General features: G+C 37.6%; 1 protein-coding gene across 2 annotated transcripts in view; it reads right to left on the bottom strand.

The window, feature by feature from the left end:
• Nucleotides 1-239: 239 nt before the first annotated feature.
• The window catches only part of KIF16B (kinesin family member 16B), a 136,089-nt gene continuing 119,751 nt past the window's right edge, over nt 240-16,577 (bottom strand). Inside the window, exons 26-27 of one of the 2 annotated variants that reach the window (XM_071740235.1) lie at nt 15,598-15,681; nt 240-1,528 (exon numbers count right to left, since the gene is read on the bottom strand). In XM_071740235.1, coding sequence (XP_071596336.1) covers nt 1,370-1,528; nt 15,598-15,681 — 243 coding nt within the window. In that variant the 3' untranslated portion in view covers nt 240-1,369. The remainder of the gene's footprint in view (nt 1,529-15,597; nt 15,682-16,577) is intronic. The other variant, XM_071740236.1, reaches the window with a different exon arrangement.

Genomic DNA, 16,577 nt, shown 5'->3' with positions numbered 1-16,577 from the left:
ACAGATTGTAGCAGGCTAGGATAAGTAATGGAACAAAATTATCTTTATACATCACATTAAATGCAAAATGTTACCATTCCTCTAATTTTGTTCATAAAATAATAATGTCACTGGTGTTGTTACTTTAGGTTTTAATAATAAATTTCTACAACATGAAATAGTTCGATTACCAGCATCTAATGGTGGTTAATGATGGCAACTAACAAATGCTTCACACTTCTAACAAATGGCACACAAAATTTCTTACCTTTCATTATGATTTTTAATAAATGGAAGTTGTTCAATTCTGATTTTTATACAACCAATTATACATTAACATGTACACGTACTGTTTCAGTCACAGTGTATATATATTTTTGGATCCGCAGCAATATAAAATGAATTCTTCCTGTATATACATGTGCAAATCTCAATGAGTCCTGAGTAATTTTAAAGTCTGATTACTGTAATCCTGTAAATTTTAACCAATGCAAATAAAACTCACGTTTTGCAGTGTTCTGTCACTGCGAAGAAGCTATTTTTCAAAAAAAAAAAAGAAGTATAGCACTTTGCATCAGCTTTATGCATAGCTATGAGCTCTGTAGAGTGCACAGTATCCACAGTCTGGGCAATCAGAAAATCTGAATAGGTGTTGAGCGCATTCTTCGGTAACTATTGCTTCCTCTGCTTCTTAATTAATGATGATTGATTCCTTCTGCTTTGTAACAAACAAGTGTGGAAGACTTATACAGGGTTTAAATTATATTCTTTCTGCTGCATATGTATTTTGTAAACATTCAAGTTACCTAGGCCATTTAATTCTTCTGAGAACTATACAATTATACAGTCAAATAGTTAAAATGTGTGTCTGGGAGGCAGAAAAAAGAAACAACAGTGGAGAACAAGAACTACCTTAAATGTCACAGTATGCTATGAGGAAACAGAAGAGGAAGTGTTCTTTAAGGAACAGATTGGACAGAAACCGAAAGGCTGCTCAGAAAACCCTCTGTCACCATGACACACCACAGAGTAAATACAAGATGCTCTCACACCACCAGAAAAAATTGTCTGAGTAAATGGGACACACTCTTGCTAAGGAGTGGATCCAAACACAGCATGAGAGTCAGAATCTTTGTACAGTATTAACAGAGCAACTTACACAAAAATGTCTGTATACCCCATGCCAGGGAAATGCAGGCACTAATATGAGAGCTGGTAGGGTACACAGGCTAGCGGTGAGGTGTAGCTGTCTTTAACTGGAGTTGTTTTGATGCCACTTTCCAGGTATGGAAGATACCCTTTTTTTCTTTCTCTCATTTCTCTTGCACCGCAAAAGTGAAGGCACTACTCCAACTGTGCTCCTCCAGCTGTAGGAGTCCTGGATCAAAGGTTAGCTGGTCCCATGGCTGCTGTAGTCAAAAACACCTTTCCTGAAGAAGGGTGAGAATTCGCAGATGGTGTGCTTTGACAGAGTTAGTCCCACTTTATCAATGTGCAGCGGTGATGATGGAGATTTCAGCATTGCAGAGAAAAAGCTCCTGAGGTATTTCTGTGGAACGAAATGCAAAATGGCGTAAGGTTTACTTGATCAAATTGATCAGGACCACTTTGAAGAATTAAATGAACAGGGATATAAAAAGACCTCCATGGACTCCATGAAAAGTCCTTATAATAACCATCAGCATTTAAATCCATCCATAGAACATGTCTACTGAAATGTCTGTGCTAAACTCTGAAAAGGCAGAAAGAAGTACTTTCCACTTCCTTTCCATGCCAAGCTCAGAAAGTTATAGTTTGTGCTTGTGTGATGCTTCCTGGTTTATTCTGTAGTCATGTAATGCTTTCTCCTGATCATGACCTGCTAATACTGCCGTCTAGCATAACCAAACACTACAGCAGGTGCAAACCTCAAATCCATTCTGCAGGAATTTCACTACATATGGACAAAAAAAGGCCTTCAGAAATTTTTCCCTCCACGATCCTTACACCAAAAAAAGCTTTGTTTTGATCAAGGCCATCTGCACAAAGATTGCTTGACTTCTATAATATCTCAAAACCTAACAGCATCTTTTCACTGAACCGCTTCCTAAATTTTACTTTTTTAAAGCCTAACCTGTAAGAAGTATTCTCCTTCCCAAAATTTAATATGCACCAGCCACTGCAGAACTTGCATCCATTTGTACCTAGAGAATTTCTGACAGATGTACATTAACAGAAAGTTAGTTTTCACAAACCTGATGGGGTTTCCTTCGCATATGGGTTGCATTATTACAATCATTAAGCATGATTTAATAAGTCATAAGTTTTGAGTGAAACACAGAAGGTAAAATGTTGATGAGACAGGCACTAAAAAACCTGCCCATTGTCATCCAAAGAGTTGTAAGGCAAATCTCATACAGAGCACAAAGATAAACTCTTTTGCTTTGCTACACTAAAAGATAACTCCAGAAATTATTCACCAGTCTGGATGCAGTATATATCTGCAAGACAGAACAGCACAATTTCCTATGAAGAGCACAAGGTTTAGTTATTTGAATGCAGGAGCTTTTGGGTCATGGAAGTGGTTTCAGGTGTGGGAAAGTCCTAATTATTAATTCTCTTCTCAAGGAGAATTCCTCCATAGTATAACAACTTGTTATCTATTTAAGTGCCTTGGAAGGCAGCTGTATTAATACCACAGAAAGCAGGATAGAAACAACAACAAAAAAAAGCAACAAAACGAAGCAGCTGGTGTATATAAGCTATTCTCTTGGCAGTATTAGTGAATTTTCTTCTTTATTCAGATCTCCCACAGGTTGTATATTAATGCTCATAAAAAAAAATTCATTACAAATATGCTTTCAAGATGAATTCCAATAGACTAAGAGGTAATCTAAAGTGAGCAACAGATGTCGTATCAACATTTGTCATAATCAGTTCACGAAGCAGGACCCTTTAAAAGAAGTCCCAATCCAGTAATGCCCGAAGGATGAATGTGGTATAAAATAAAATGTAAAACATGACATCCTGTTAGATTTTTAGCACTGTGCTGAGAAGTTACTGCAGTAATTCCAGTTTACAGCTACCAAAGGCTCAAAGGTACCCAAATATCACACTGGAGACATTACAAGACCTATTGTGTTCACCTTGGTATGTATGGCCAGATAATTGACTGTCATGCCTTTCCTGTAGAGCCATTATTCATTGTTTTGGAATGATAGCTCTAATGACAGGGGGAAAAAAAACCACGCAAAAGCAATCCTTTGCTGGAAGCATATACTTATCTGACAGAGAAATAATAGGAACAACAGGTACACTTATATTCCCAGATCTGCGCACAAGAGCTACTCAGTGAATATCACACATTCTTTTAACATGAAAAAGATCCTTGGGAAAATGGCAACACGCAGACCTTACCAGATTATGATGGAATTAATTTTGTATGAAGATTTCCAGCCATATGGCTTGGCATTATGTGCTCTTCGACAGCCACCTCTGAGCAAATTAGCCCTCTTTTAAATCCCAGATCTGCATTTGCCCTTGTTTGCAATGCTGATGCGTTAGCAGAGCACAGGGCTGACGTGCCCTTGACAGGAAGAAGCTGTTGCTTCAATGAAATAATGGCTGCTCTGCCCAGGCATGCTGGCTGGAAGTTAAGTGAGGGATTCAATGGTTGGTGGCAGGAGTGTTTGCTCACCCCCCAAGCACATGCCTCGATTAAAGAGCTGTAGCTGGGTAAGGGGGAAGGTTGCTCTGCCCTGTTGGCTGCAATGTGGAGAATGAAGTGGAAGAAAGTGGTAGAAGAAAAGGCGGAGTCCTCCTTAGCAGTGTGTGGACAGATGCTTTCCAAATTCAGATGGGATAGGGAGAGGATGAGTGTCACAGCAAGCTGGTAGAGGGGCAGGAGCACATCAGTCTCAAGTGCCAGAGATGACAGAAAGAAAGCTTTGAGATCAAGAAAGGACTCAGCATGGAATTTGCTGCAGCCGAGAAAGACAACACAAGCTGATGGAGTGGGAACAAGGTTAGATGAAACGATCTCCTCTGTCAGGACTCAGTGGGCAGGGGGAGAGCTGTTTTCAAAGCTTTTATATTAAATCAATTTCCAGCAGAAGATATGATTTTAATCTATTTACAGCATAATGTTATTTGTGTTGACTTAAAACAAGGTGGGAAGCACTCTGGTATCTTTTGATGTGCTCCCTTAAACAAAACAAACAAACAAAAAAATTCTGAAGAGGCACTGGCAAACACAGGGTGTCTTCATAAGAACATGTCCAAATTTTATATAAATCAGTGCTATCACTTCCTACCAGCATTTCACTGATAGCACATAAATCATTGCTCCTAGTATGCAAGGCACTTCACAACAGCAGTCCTACTTTTGCTAGGTTTGTGCGACTCCCTTGGAAAGAAAAAACTACCTAACTGCTATAAATACTCCAAAAGACTTGGGTTTATTACTTGTTTTTGTTTGTTAGCCTTTCAAAACTCTTGCCATTTGTTCTGAATTATTTAGTCTGGTAATCAGTGTTCTTCCAAATGCACTTACATTTCACTAATAGCGCCCAACTTGCTATGTTGCTGGAAAGATCCTAATAGTAAATTTGTCAGTGTCTTTCTGTAAGGGCACAGGACCCTGGTACTGTAACAGGGATGTAAAATGGACAACTTCCACACCAGTCGTGTTGGCTGCTTACTTTAAAGACACATTCAGGAATACCTGTTCAGAAAATGGAAATATTCTTGGATCATGCAAAACTCTTGAAGATTGAAAGCCAGGCTTTAAAAAAAGAATCCAAAACAGAAAAAGCAGTGGGTTTGTCCTCAAACACACACTACAACCTTCATAGCCTTTAACTTAAAATTTACGACACTTGTATCTCCAAGTTTTAACTCTGCATTCAAAGTGTTTACAAAGAGTGTAGAAAGTGTTGCAAGGACCAAAGGTTTTTCTTTCCTTACTAGTTTGAGTAGCTGCCCCTCCCTTTTAATTATGCAAACAGCAAAATGGCAGCCATTTTAAAAGCTCATTAAAAATCATTTTAATAGGGTTCACCTTTTTAGCAGCATGCTAGTGTTCATCTCATGCTCAATCCATCAGCACAGCAAAGTCATTCTAATGATTCTTATATGACTTTGTTATATGGAGACCTCATAATTTTATACATTTTAATATAAATCCATAGCTTAATTTAAAATTATTAAAGTTATTAAAATAAAAAAGCTTTCTGGAATATGAAAGTGTTCTTATCATCCTTTCAATTGTGGCATATTAAAGAGGAATTCAGTTCAATGACATTGTTCTCATAATCTATTACAAACAGCAACAGTCTCAGAGACCAATAGCAGAGCTTAGCAAGAATTGGATTTTTTATTAAACTTTGGTGTGTTTGAAAACTCTTCAACTCTGGTACTTCCAAAAAGTGAAGAAACTTAAGAGATTTCTCTCTCCTATTGCTGAGATTAGCAATTTTCTCAAAAAAGTCAGCATTTGAAATTCTTTTAAACTAACACTTTACACTTAGCATAAAAAAATATCACCTGTTAATATTTGACAGAGCTGAAAGTATCACAAACTTTAATAAGATAAACCTTACAGGCTTTGGGAATTTTTGAAACAATAGTCTCTTCTCTTTGAAACAATACCCTCATTGCAACACCTACACATCAGTGTTGCCATCAAATGCTTTACCATAAACATAAAGTCACAGAAGGTCACCAGTGGAAGATGAAGGACTAATTAGCTTGCTCCTCAAACTTCCAGCACTGGCTCCCCTCCCTTTAATACAGATGCCAGTTTCTCCCAGCACCAGACACATAATTATTCTGTTGACCAGTGTTAAAGGCTGCAAGGTTTCACTCAAGTATTGATTTGAATTATTCACGGAGCAAAGCATCCACAGGTATCAGCAGCTGTTTTCTATGGGAATCTGATTACAAGAAAAAAAAAACAAAAAACCAACACAAACAAACAAACAAAAAACAAAAAAACCCAAAGCAAAAAGCCACAAAACAAAACAAAATGACAGACTGAAGCATATTCCCTGACTATCAAAAACCACGTTATTCTGGATCTGTTAATTGGAGCAAGCAGGGGAAGAGCTGGCAGATAGCAAGAATATAAAATACGTGGTGGTATTGCTTTGGAGCCCAGCAGCTCAAAAAGACAAGGGACCATACACAGAATATGACTAACATCTTCATTCAAGAGTCAGATCAATTCTCCACTCACCAACCAGAACCAGCTCAGAAACAATTTGATCTTCTATGAGGTTCTCCTTTTCTTGGTGATTTTAAATTTATTCATTTATTTAAGAAATACAGAAAACATGAGCCTTCGATTCTTTTCCCAAGCACTATGACATATATTGCAAAACATCATAAAGCAGATCTGAGTATAGTATGTGAATAGGACAGCATGTGATATTCAGTATCTTAAGTGCTATTTCAAGTCATTTCAGGAAGTACCTAATGTCACCTCTGTATCCATACACATTTATCTCCTGCACACACCCTTAGGTCATTACATGCAGCTGTGATTTCATGGCAATGAGAAAAAGACTTACTCTCTGGAAGACTACCTTGCACCTGATGGATCTTATTTCTGTGAAAAATGTGGGGAGAAAGCTTCTAAAATTATGACATGATCACCTGGGCCAGTATCTCTTGAAGAAAGACCTGGATGGCTGGATTCTCCTTACAAAAACTACAGCCTTAGACGCTGTCAAAGTTCTGCAAAGCTTCCTTTAGGAATCAGAGGTAGCAAATGCCTCCAGAAAACATCTGTCCCGCAAATACCAGAGACCTTGCTCTAGCTGCACATGATTTGTGTGAGCACAGAGAAATTTCTGAAGAGAACAGACAGATTCACATGTTTGAAGATAACAAGTCATCACCATGCTAGACATAGTACTAAGGGGGTGGTGGTAGTGGTTGGTGGTGATACTTCATATTGGCAGATATTAAGATCAGAGCTGGATTAACTGGCTTCACATTATACAACCCAAGAATAAAGGACTGGCTCATTTTAATCAAACCCTTCCTGTTTGCTTTGATTAGACCTAATCAGAAGCAAGGTTGTTTTACAGGTAATGCCTAGTAGTCACTGAAAAAAAAAAAGTTAAATAAATAAAGAACTTCCCAATCAGTATCACTTTACCTTGTGTATGCATATCTCTACATACAACTCCAGTCCATGCACAAATTATTTCCATAAAAAAAAACCAAAAAACCACCAACCAACCAAACAAAAAAAACCCCTACACACAGATTCTACATATGGAGGGAGCTACATGTATAGCACTGCACAATACACATTGCTGGCTCTTCTTTCTGAGTTAAACCTCCAGCCATCTCACTGACAGACTTTGCTTGCATCAATGTCTTCTTACCACTGGAGGAAAGCAAGTCTAGCACCACAGGAACCAGTACTGGTGGGGATGGAGCAGCCAGGCACAGCTTTGGTGGGAGCAGAGAGTAAGCTGCAAGGTCCTGTGCCATGGGCTGGCTATCTTTCCTTAGAAACCAGCATTTAGAAGTTTCATAGAATGGTTTGGGTTGGAAAGAACCATAAAGATCATCCAGCTCCAATCCCCCTGCCATGAGCAGAGACGCTTTCCACTAGACCAGGCTGCTCAAAGTCTCATCCAACCTGATCTTAAACAGTTATCCAAAAGACTCTGGAACAAAGAGGTTAAGAATCAAGTTCTTTAATCAGCTAAATTCTGTTAAAAAAACAGGACTTACATTTTTAGCCCCTCAGGAAACTCTCCCTATGTTTTTTAGGAATTATCTGCGCAATGCAGATTCCTTGAATCAGGATTAGTTTCCTACACAGATACACAGGTGAAAGTAGATTTTACCACTAATGCTCCCAAAGTGTTTGAGTGCCACTAAAATTTCATTTTCCCCAGGGCAGTATTGAAATTTACTTGAATTCATACACCTTTTTGAATTTTCATAATGTACAAGCATTCCGAGAGATGCCAGTTATGATTCAAGGTGAAATTGGTCTCCTAGGTTTTCAAAATCCAAACTATTCATTATAGCTATTTAGAGCATTTTTCTGTGCAAGTCTAATGGCATGAGCACATTATTTTGAATTACTCTAATGCTGCATCAATTGAATTAACTTCTGAAGTCAGTCTACATCCCAAATTACAATCTTATTCTGCCTGAAATTCATTTAAAATCCACAGGACTTAATATTTCTTACAACGCCTGCATGCTAAAAGCTTATATTCACTGGCTTTAAGCAGGACCAATGAAAACTGAATTGTAGACTGGCTGTTAAAAAAAAAAAAAAAAAGAGGCAGCAAGGGCTGTGATTTACAGGTGTTCTATCAGTGTGAGTCTTCTTTTGGAAGTGAACAACACTATTAAAAAAAAATAAAAAAATAAAAAATCAAACCAGACCTGACTACTGAAGGAAACCAATCTTTTCTCCAAAGCACAAGTCAAAACAAGTCCTGTCAGAAAGAACAAGAGTACTGAATTTACCACACATCCCTGTGTGCATTGTCTGCTGGTGTGGCCTTGGCAAGCAGCTACCAAAGCACTTGGTGGCACATATATCATCCTCTATTTCTGGTGAAATCAGATGCTGGAGGATGACTGACATGCTTTCTTTGAAAAGAAATAACACCAAGGAGTTCAACCCAGTGTCCTTGGCCAAAAGCTCTCTTCATTCATCTGCTCACATCTGAATGTGGAGAGTCATTAAAGGTACACAACTTCAAAACTTGATTTGTAGGTGGATGTTGGGAAATTTGTTCTGAACTGACAGCGAAACAAATTAGGATGTGGAGCTAAACTGGAGTTGAAATGATATGTGTTATATATTCTAAACTTACTAAATCATGGAAAATAGACTTCCTTATTTTCAGTTACTCTGAAGTCTCTAAATAGGAAAGAAAAAAAATGCCTCTGAATTGCACGTGCTATTTAATTCTTTGGTTATAATTGAGATAAACTTTTCATCACAAAAGACACAGTTTTTGATATAGGGATTAGAAGTTCTGCACCTAAAGAAATACAAAATTATTGTAAAGGTTGTGCATATTATGTAAAGTAACCTCTAGCAAGCTGCAGAATAGGGTTTCAGACCTGATCTTGACTAAGGCATTGAATCTGAATACATGAGACCAAGGGGCTGCCTAAACTCACTCTTCCTTTTGTGTCCTGTGTAGCCTGTTGGATCAGAGCTTAAAATTACCTCATCCAGAAAATAACCCCAGGCTTTCACTCCCTCTAAATGACCATCTTTATCTTCTATTGCTATTACAAGAATAATGTTTTGCACTTGCTGTGGGCCTGGCTAGACTCCATAGTATTTAATCAATTTTATTTGGTATGGGATCAACTGCTGATGTACACAAAGTCCTAATTTCTACTTGTTTGCATCTAGTGACTGTAATCAATAAGTAAAATTAATTTTCTTTATTAACTTTCTGAAGCCAACAAGGCCTCATGTGAGAAGCAGCACCACATCCCCCCAAAAGATGAAATGCTTCATTCCTGAGATATGCTAAAACTTCTCTTTGAGGGATGCTGCTTCAAAGAACAGCCAGGTGCCTTGGGCAGCCCCAACGATGCACTGAAGGCTAGGAACCTGATTTGTGAAATTGCTCTCCGATGGCCAACTGCAAAGTCTTACTGTCTGCAGGCAAGGCAAGATGTGAATGTTGGTGCTGAAAAACAGCTATTTTTGTTCTTAAAGTTTTTAAATGGTTACTAGAGGTTATGAAAGCCACTTGGTGCAGACTAACTATACCTACCCTAGAAAATGATCGGTAACATAGATTTCATATAATTCACAATACAGTCCACACATGGTTTTCTCTTGTCTTTGTGGATGTCTCTGTGCTCCTTTTGTGTCCCTGTTCCTCTAGTGGGAAATTAAAGCCATCTCTCCAAGATGCTGTATTCTGCCATCAGGCCGTGGGTATGAAATAATCTCCTCTAGGATTATCAAATATTGACATTTGCAACAGTTTGTTTTTGCACTGCAGTCTTATCTGGTGTGCATTCATGTCTGCAACAAAAGGCAAAGCTTCTTTTATCTTTCAGTGATTATCAAGTGTATTCTGAATGCTTTCTGAAGTCCATCTCACTGAGATGTTTCTAAGAACAGTATTTACAACTGCACTGTCAGAGGCAAACATTCAATCTGCAAGAGCTGGGCTGGTGAGCAGATGACTTTAAAGATCATAAAAAGCTCTGGTATTAGGGATGTTGTTGTAAACTGATACTGGAGTCTAATAATTTCCTTTTAATAATCACTTTGAACCAACACATACTCAGTAGCTTTGAAAAAAGTCTTTGTGACTGGTGTCAGAGCTGAAAGCAGTTAGAAAAATCAACAGAAATGGTAACTCTGACCCCACTTGACATGTTTTTTGCAATAGAAACATCAAGTCACCTTTAACTAGAAAGAAGCAGGTTGTCTCAGTTAAACAGATTAAGGGATAAGGCTGTGAAACAAAGGCTGGCAGAATGTACCCATGAAGTCCATACTGAATATTAAGACGATGAATCACTGAAAGCTCATTAAAATGTTTCTTCTCTAATGAAGAAATACCTTATGAAATGATGTCTAAGACAGACGCAGAAAATGTTTACTCCATTTTTAAAAAAAATGTTTTGAGATCTATTTTTTGTCAGATGTTTCTATTAATACTTTTAAATAACAAGAAAGAATTCAAGTTCAAGGAAGGTGCTATTTCCATTATTTCATGTTTTCATTAAGAAGCAGATTCTTGGGGCCATGTAAAACCAGCAAAATCTCACTTTTAAAGGGGAAAGTCAGAGTGGACAGTTTTAGAGCTCTATCAAAAAAGCCACAAAAGCAAACACCTAGAAACTATCAGTTCCAAAGGAACTCAAGTGAGAATACAAGCTAAAAATAAAACAAAGCATTAAACCTGGTTTCTAAGTTAGAGTACCTTATTTTCAAAGCTTCATTTTGATTGTAGGGAATCTCAATATTTCAGTCAGTTCAGTGTCTACGACGCTTTCCCCAGCCTGTTCTATAGATTTGATTTATGGAGTTCATACAAGATTTATTTCTGCCTCTTGCATTAACACCTATCATTGAAAACCTCATCAGACGACATCAGGAAGTGAGGAGGTTAAGGACAATTGTATTATTAATTTTAAATAAATTGAGCGTGTCTACCTTTTAAAGAAGTTCAAAGTACCAAGAAAAAAGAAGAGCAGAGAGAATGGCAGGAAGATGTATGGGCTCCCAGAGAACCTGAAGTAGGCTTGCTGTACCATACTCTTAGAGGTTGACTTTATTTCACTCCCTGAGATCTGCAAGTGGCAGCAAAAGGAAAGACACAATTCAGCTGGCTGTTGGTGCAACCCGATCCAGGACTTTGCTTGTTCCCCTTTGCTGTCCACAAACAAACCTGAAGAAATGCAGCAGTGGGAACGGGAAACAGGGAACAGAGAAAAGGAGACAGACTTAGGTTTGGGGAACTTTTTTTCCTATAAGCAACAACCTGTTGGGATTCTGACAGTGTAACAACTGTTTTTTCATAAGCACACTGGTGACAGCACGAGCAGAAAAGAAAGCCTCTTGGGCCCTTGACTGCAAGGCTTCTGACCAGAGTCAAGAAACACAATTCAATCTGCTATGTCACCTCTGTCAGCTACTCCTATCCAGTTTTTCTGGCTGCACAATGGGAAAATGGAGCTAATGAGAATCTTCTTTACTACAACAAAGTATGAGTCTAAGAGAAGAAACAGAGCAATTCACAAAGTGATATGATATAGAAACACTGTATCCAAAGAATATGGTATTTCAGGAAAAATTTTACCATTATTCACAGACCTAGACACTCACCAAGTAATGAAAGATATTTCACAGTTAAAATGGGAACAAATACATTAACTGAATCATGTTATCTCTTGTGACATGGATTTCCTTCACGAAGTTCTTGCTTGCAAAGTAAAAAAAGGAATACACATAATCTGATTTCATTTTAAAAAGGCACCCTTTTATACTGATTTCACCCTTATATACTGATTTCTAATTGCATGAAAGGACAGATACACACTAACTTCTATTCATTAACTTTAATCAAAAGAATTCTTGGCTGTTTCATTTAAGGCGGATTTAATCAAGCAAGGTTGGCTCTGAAGTGAAATTAGTCTTTAAACTGCGGAACAATTAATTTAGAGTTTTGCCCTGCAACAGGTCCCTGATGAAATACTAAATTAATAGATTGCAATAGGGCATTTTGGATAGGTAATTTTAAATACAATTCAGGTGTTTCCTCTTAAGATGTATAGGCAAAACCTCTGTGCAAACTTGCAAGTCATTTCCAAGCCCCTATGCAAATGCAAGATATTGTTCAAAAGATTTTATATTATACCAACAAACACTAAAGCAAATGTGTTTACATTGTAGCTACATATGATAGAGATCAAAGACATCTCTTCATGTTCATCTCACACAAAACCAGTACACATTATGTGCTTTCCTACTAACAAGGTATTGTGAAGCTTTTAGGTATTAAGCCTTTGTACCAGTGAGGATCAACAAAAGAACCTGATGTTTTACATAAACTTTGCATTTATTGTGATTTTAAATCACAATCCTCATCATTTAAGGATCTCTGGAGTCTTTTATTCCGAGTAATTTAATCTCCATTATAATGAAATATGCCTACTTCCAATCTCAAGCTGAAATGAGGTAACTCTGCAAGGCTTACAACAACCTTAAAACAGTCCTACAACCAGCCCCTCTGATTCTAACTGTCTTGAATGGTACCACTATCTCCCCATGTTCTCCTCAGCACTTCTACTGTGGCAAGAATCTGAGAACTGATGTGTGAAAAAACCAAACTCTTCCTAAACAATCCCAACAAAGGATGTTTTGTACATATCTTCCTATAATTAGGTGCAAGAACAATTTCCCTAACTAAAGCCAAAGTGAGTCAAAATAAAATATCTGCACTAGTACAAGCTCTCTGATTGCTGTGCGTTTAGTTAACTGAAGAGTAGTTTTGTTCCTACAATGACTCTCAGTCTATCTGTTCCATTTTCTCAGATCAGACTGACCGATGAAATTTGGTTTTGATGTGAAAAAAAAAAAAAAACAAAACTGCAAGGCCATGTCAGTAACCAACCTCTAATTCCAGCAAATACTCCAGTCCAGCTGTTTGACTGAAATAACAGCTGAAGCTGTCTTATTCCTCACAGAGATGTACAATGGAGTTTGAATGTTAATTTGTTACGTGAATTGTTAAAAAAAGGAAAAAAAAGTAAGCAAACAAACAAACAACAACAAAAACCCCACCCCAAATTCCTGTTGCTCAGAAATAAACTGTGGAAAGCACTGGACTAGCACAAGCTGTACTATCCGACTTCAATCAAAAAAGTTCAGGAAAACCAACATGAAGTCACAGCCTAATCAATATAAACACCTAATATAAAAACTAGAAGAACAATTTTCTTTTTCATCTACCACTAGTCCTAATGACCTTACAATACAGAATACTTGTTCAGAACACTTAGACTGATATTTGCTAGCCTGTCGTCTATTTTTAGTCAATAAAGCCAGCTCAGATACTGGATAAAAACATACATTTTTGTTGGCCTGGAAGCTGTGCTTTGCTGTATTAGCTCATTAGCTCTTGACTAACCATTTGGAACAATCAAACAAGCTATTATACTACAGCTATAGAAGACATCATCTGCGAGGCTTGCAAAAGGTTTTCAGCAAAACAAGGGACAGGATCAGGTATGAAAACCAACAAAAAACAAGCCATGTTTTTTGCTTGCTACCAAGGTCTAATGTCCTTACCTTTTATCTGGTTGAATTCCCAAGTGCAAAATGCACTGTGGTCACAAGGTCAAGAAACCACATCCCTTACAGAGACAATCCAGCCATTTACTACTTCCAGTTATACTACTGAAGTGTATGCAAGGTTCATACTAGATTGAAAGCCACAAGGCAGTAACAGCCAGTATTTTAAATATAACTGGTGCCAATGCCGTCTTCCACTATCAGACTTTCTCTGTCTGCTAAATACTTTGCCAGTATAACTTTAGATGTGCTTTGAGCCTTCAAAGTATTATTTGATTTTGGAAACCATCACAACTTAGGTGGTTTCTTCCACTCTTCACCGAGGAGGCTGCAGCTATGTTGGCTGAAACTCTCCAGCAAAGACTGAGCAAACTGCTGCAAAATATACAGTGAGAAGAAAATACCAGGATCAGAGATCCATACATAAGGGGGTTTTGACCAGTTTTTGCATCATATTCCTCATGGCAAGGATTGTAACACTTGCTTGCCTGCTCATCGGCACATGGCAAAACATACTCATGTGCACAGTGGTCACATATTATAATTATTATTTGCGAAATTCATAGGCAAAAGAGTTTTTATTGCTTAATTTAATTCAAATAGATACAATTTAATTTAATTTTAAGATAAAGCAGACTGTTCAAAGAGCTATAAGTACTATATGACCATGATCAAAGTGTCACTATGCAGCAGTTGTAACACTTAGAAACATTTCAATAAAATCTGTTAGTTAATCAATGAAAGGTCATACAGACTAAGTGATAAAATTTCTTACTGGTTAAAAAAATATGCAAATTGCATACTAGACCTGCATGTGGTGATGCCTTTATGCCTCTATGGAGGACATGAAGAAAAAAATTTTATTTTGTGCAACATGTAAGACACCCTCACATCAAAAGTCAGCAAGAGGATGTTTTGGCGACAGATCAAAGAAAAGGAAGTACACAGAAAAAAAAACCCAAACACTGTAAGGAAGGATTCCATTTAGAAGCGATGTACTTTTGCATTAATTTCTCTAAAGCTCTACTTAATGCTGCTTTAGCTCTGCAAAGAATATGATTCTTAATGAGTTGCATGATAAGTAATCTCTATATGGCTACAATACAGGTGTGGGGTGTATGGTTTACTCTTCGTTGATGCCTCTTCTTTCCCAAAAGCCCACCACCTGCTGCTGGACTGCAATAATGCATGCATTAACAGAGAAATACAAAAACCTGATGCATGAGAGAAGTCAAAGTTTTGCCATGCATATGGCATTGAAGAACAAGAAAATAATCCAAAAGCTTTGCAAACTCACTAACCTTGCCCACAATAAAATTATTTTTTAAAACTAACGGAAAGAAAAAAACACATTTAGAAAGCTGTGATACAAAATAAGACTACAAGATGCCTAAATATTGCCTTCCTTCTGTCATGAGATATTTGGATATAGTAACTATGATAAAATGGCAAATCTTCAGCTAACAAATTGCATTTGAAGAAGTATTCTTTTTTTTAAAATCTTATCTTGTGCAGAGACCATCTGTCTACAGTGAACACTTAACTCACGCACAACCTTTCCCCTTAAATAAATGTACCTCCTATGAATATCCCGAGAGATGCTTTTTTTTCTGGACCAGGATTAATTTTTTTTTTTAAAGGCATGTTTCATTACTTTGCAATCTGCTGCTGCCATCTCCTGTGTTAAACGAGGCAGCAAGTTACTTCATACTTACAAGCAGGCTATTTAACTTTGGCCATATGGGAATTGTTTCTGTTGGTCAAGCAGAGAGTACTCCACCTAAATACACTGCAGAAGCCTGCTAAGGAGTTGGCATTACCTCTAAGTGACTCCGTCGTTCTGCAATCACTCGCTCATCCTTGTTTCCAAAAAGCTTCTTGGGAGGGAATTCTAAATTGGCAAGCTGGAAGACATTAAAGGATGAATCGGCATCAGAAATGACAAGCCCAAATAAGAAAATTCTCTTTAAAACATGAAGCAACTGGGAAGAAGAAGCTGCCCAATATTCATGAGTTACACTACACACTGCTAGCAAGTATCACAGTATACATTTCTACTAATGTTATTACTACCCGGTCTGTGCAGACTGCTAAGATAACAATGCATTTTGTCAGAAGTGAATGACATAAAGCAAATTTAGGAATTAGGCCTTGCCTATTTAAAAATTACAAATTTGCAAACTGAATCTGATGTGGTAACACCTCCTAAGAAATAAGAAAGATCTCTTCAGAAATTTGGTGTATTTTAAAAGACTGAGTTCAGTCTCTTAAAAACTGTGGTCTCCAACTGTACTGAGGTGTAATTTGTCTTTTCTTATGTTGTATCATAAACATGATATAATTGGAGATAACTATCTCTGAAGTTACTCTGTGGAAGATGGCATTGCTGGACTTGAGTCAACAACTATGCAGAACCTGAGGGACATTTCATTGGGCCTTCAGCTATGAGACCTTCCTTCAACAGTGGGGACATGAGAGCAGGTATCTTCACTGTGACAGCTAAGAAGATAGGAGGTGGGACTTCTTGAGCTCTAACTCAACTGTAGCTCAACCACATTCAAGCATGTGTCCATGCTGGAAGCTGATAGCTTTAATTTCTGCGAAGAATCCACACAAACAGACAAAATCCCATTTATCTCACTGAAAATGAAAACAAGGCAGGAACACAACTCCTAAAACAACTACTCAAATCCGTCCATTTAGGAGTTCTTTCAGTGGTGTTCAAAGATAACTTTTTTTCTTTTTCATCCTCCAGGAACTGTGCCAAGCTATACTGGTAAAGGAGAAAGTGAGAGAAAAA

This window comes from Heliangelus exortis, chromosome 3 (genome assembly GCF_036169615.1).
Source record: "Heliangelus exortis chromosome 3, bHelExo1.hap1, whole genome shotgun sequence".
NCBI classification, from domain to species: domain Eukaryota; kingdom Metazoa; phylum Chordata; class Aves; order Apodiformes; family Trochilidae; genus Heliangelus; species Heliangelus exortis.
The sequence above is the reverse complement of the archived record's forward strand: the minus strand, read 5'-3'. Positions and strand labels throughout refer to the sequence as shown.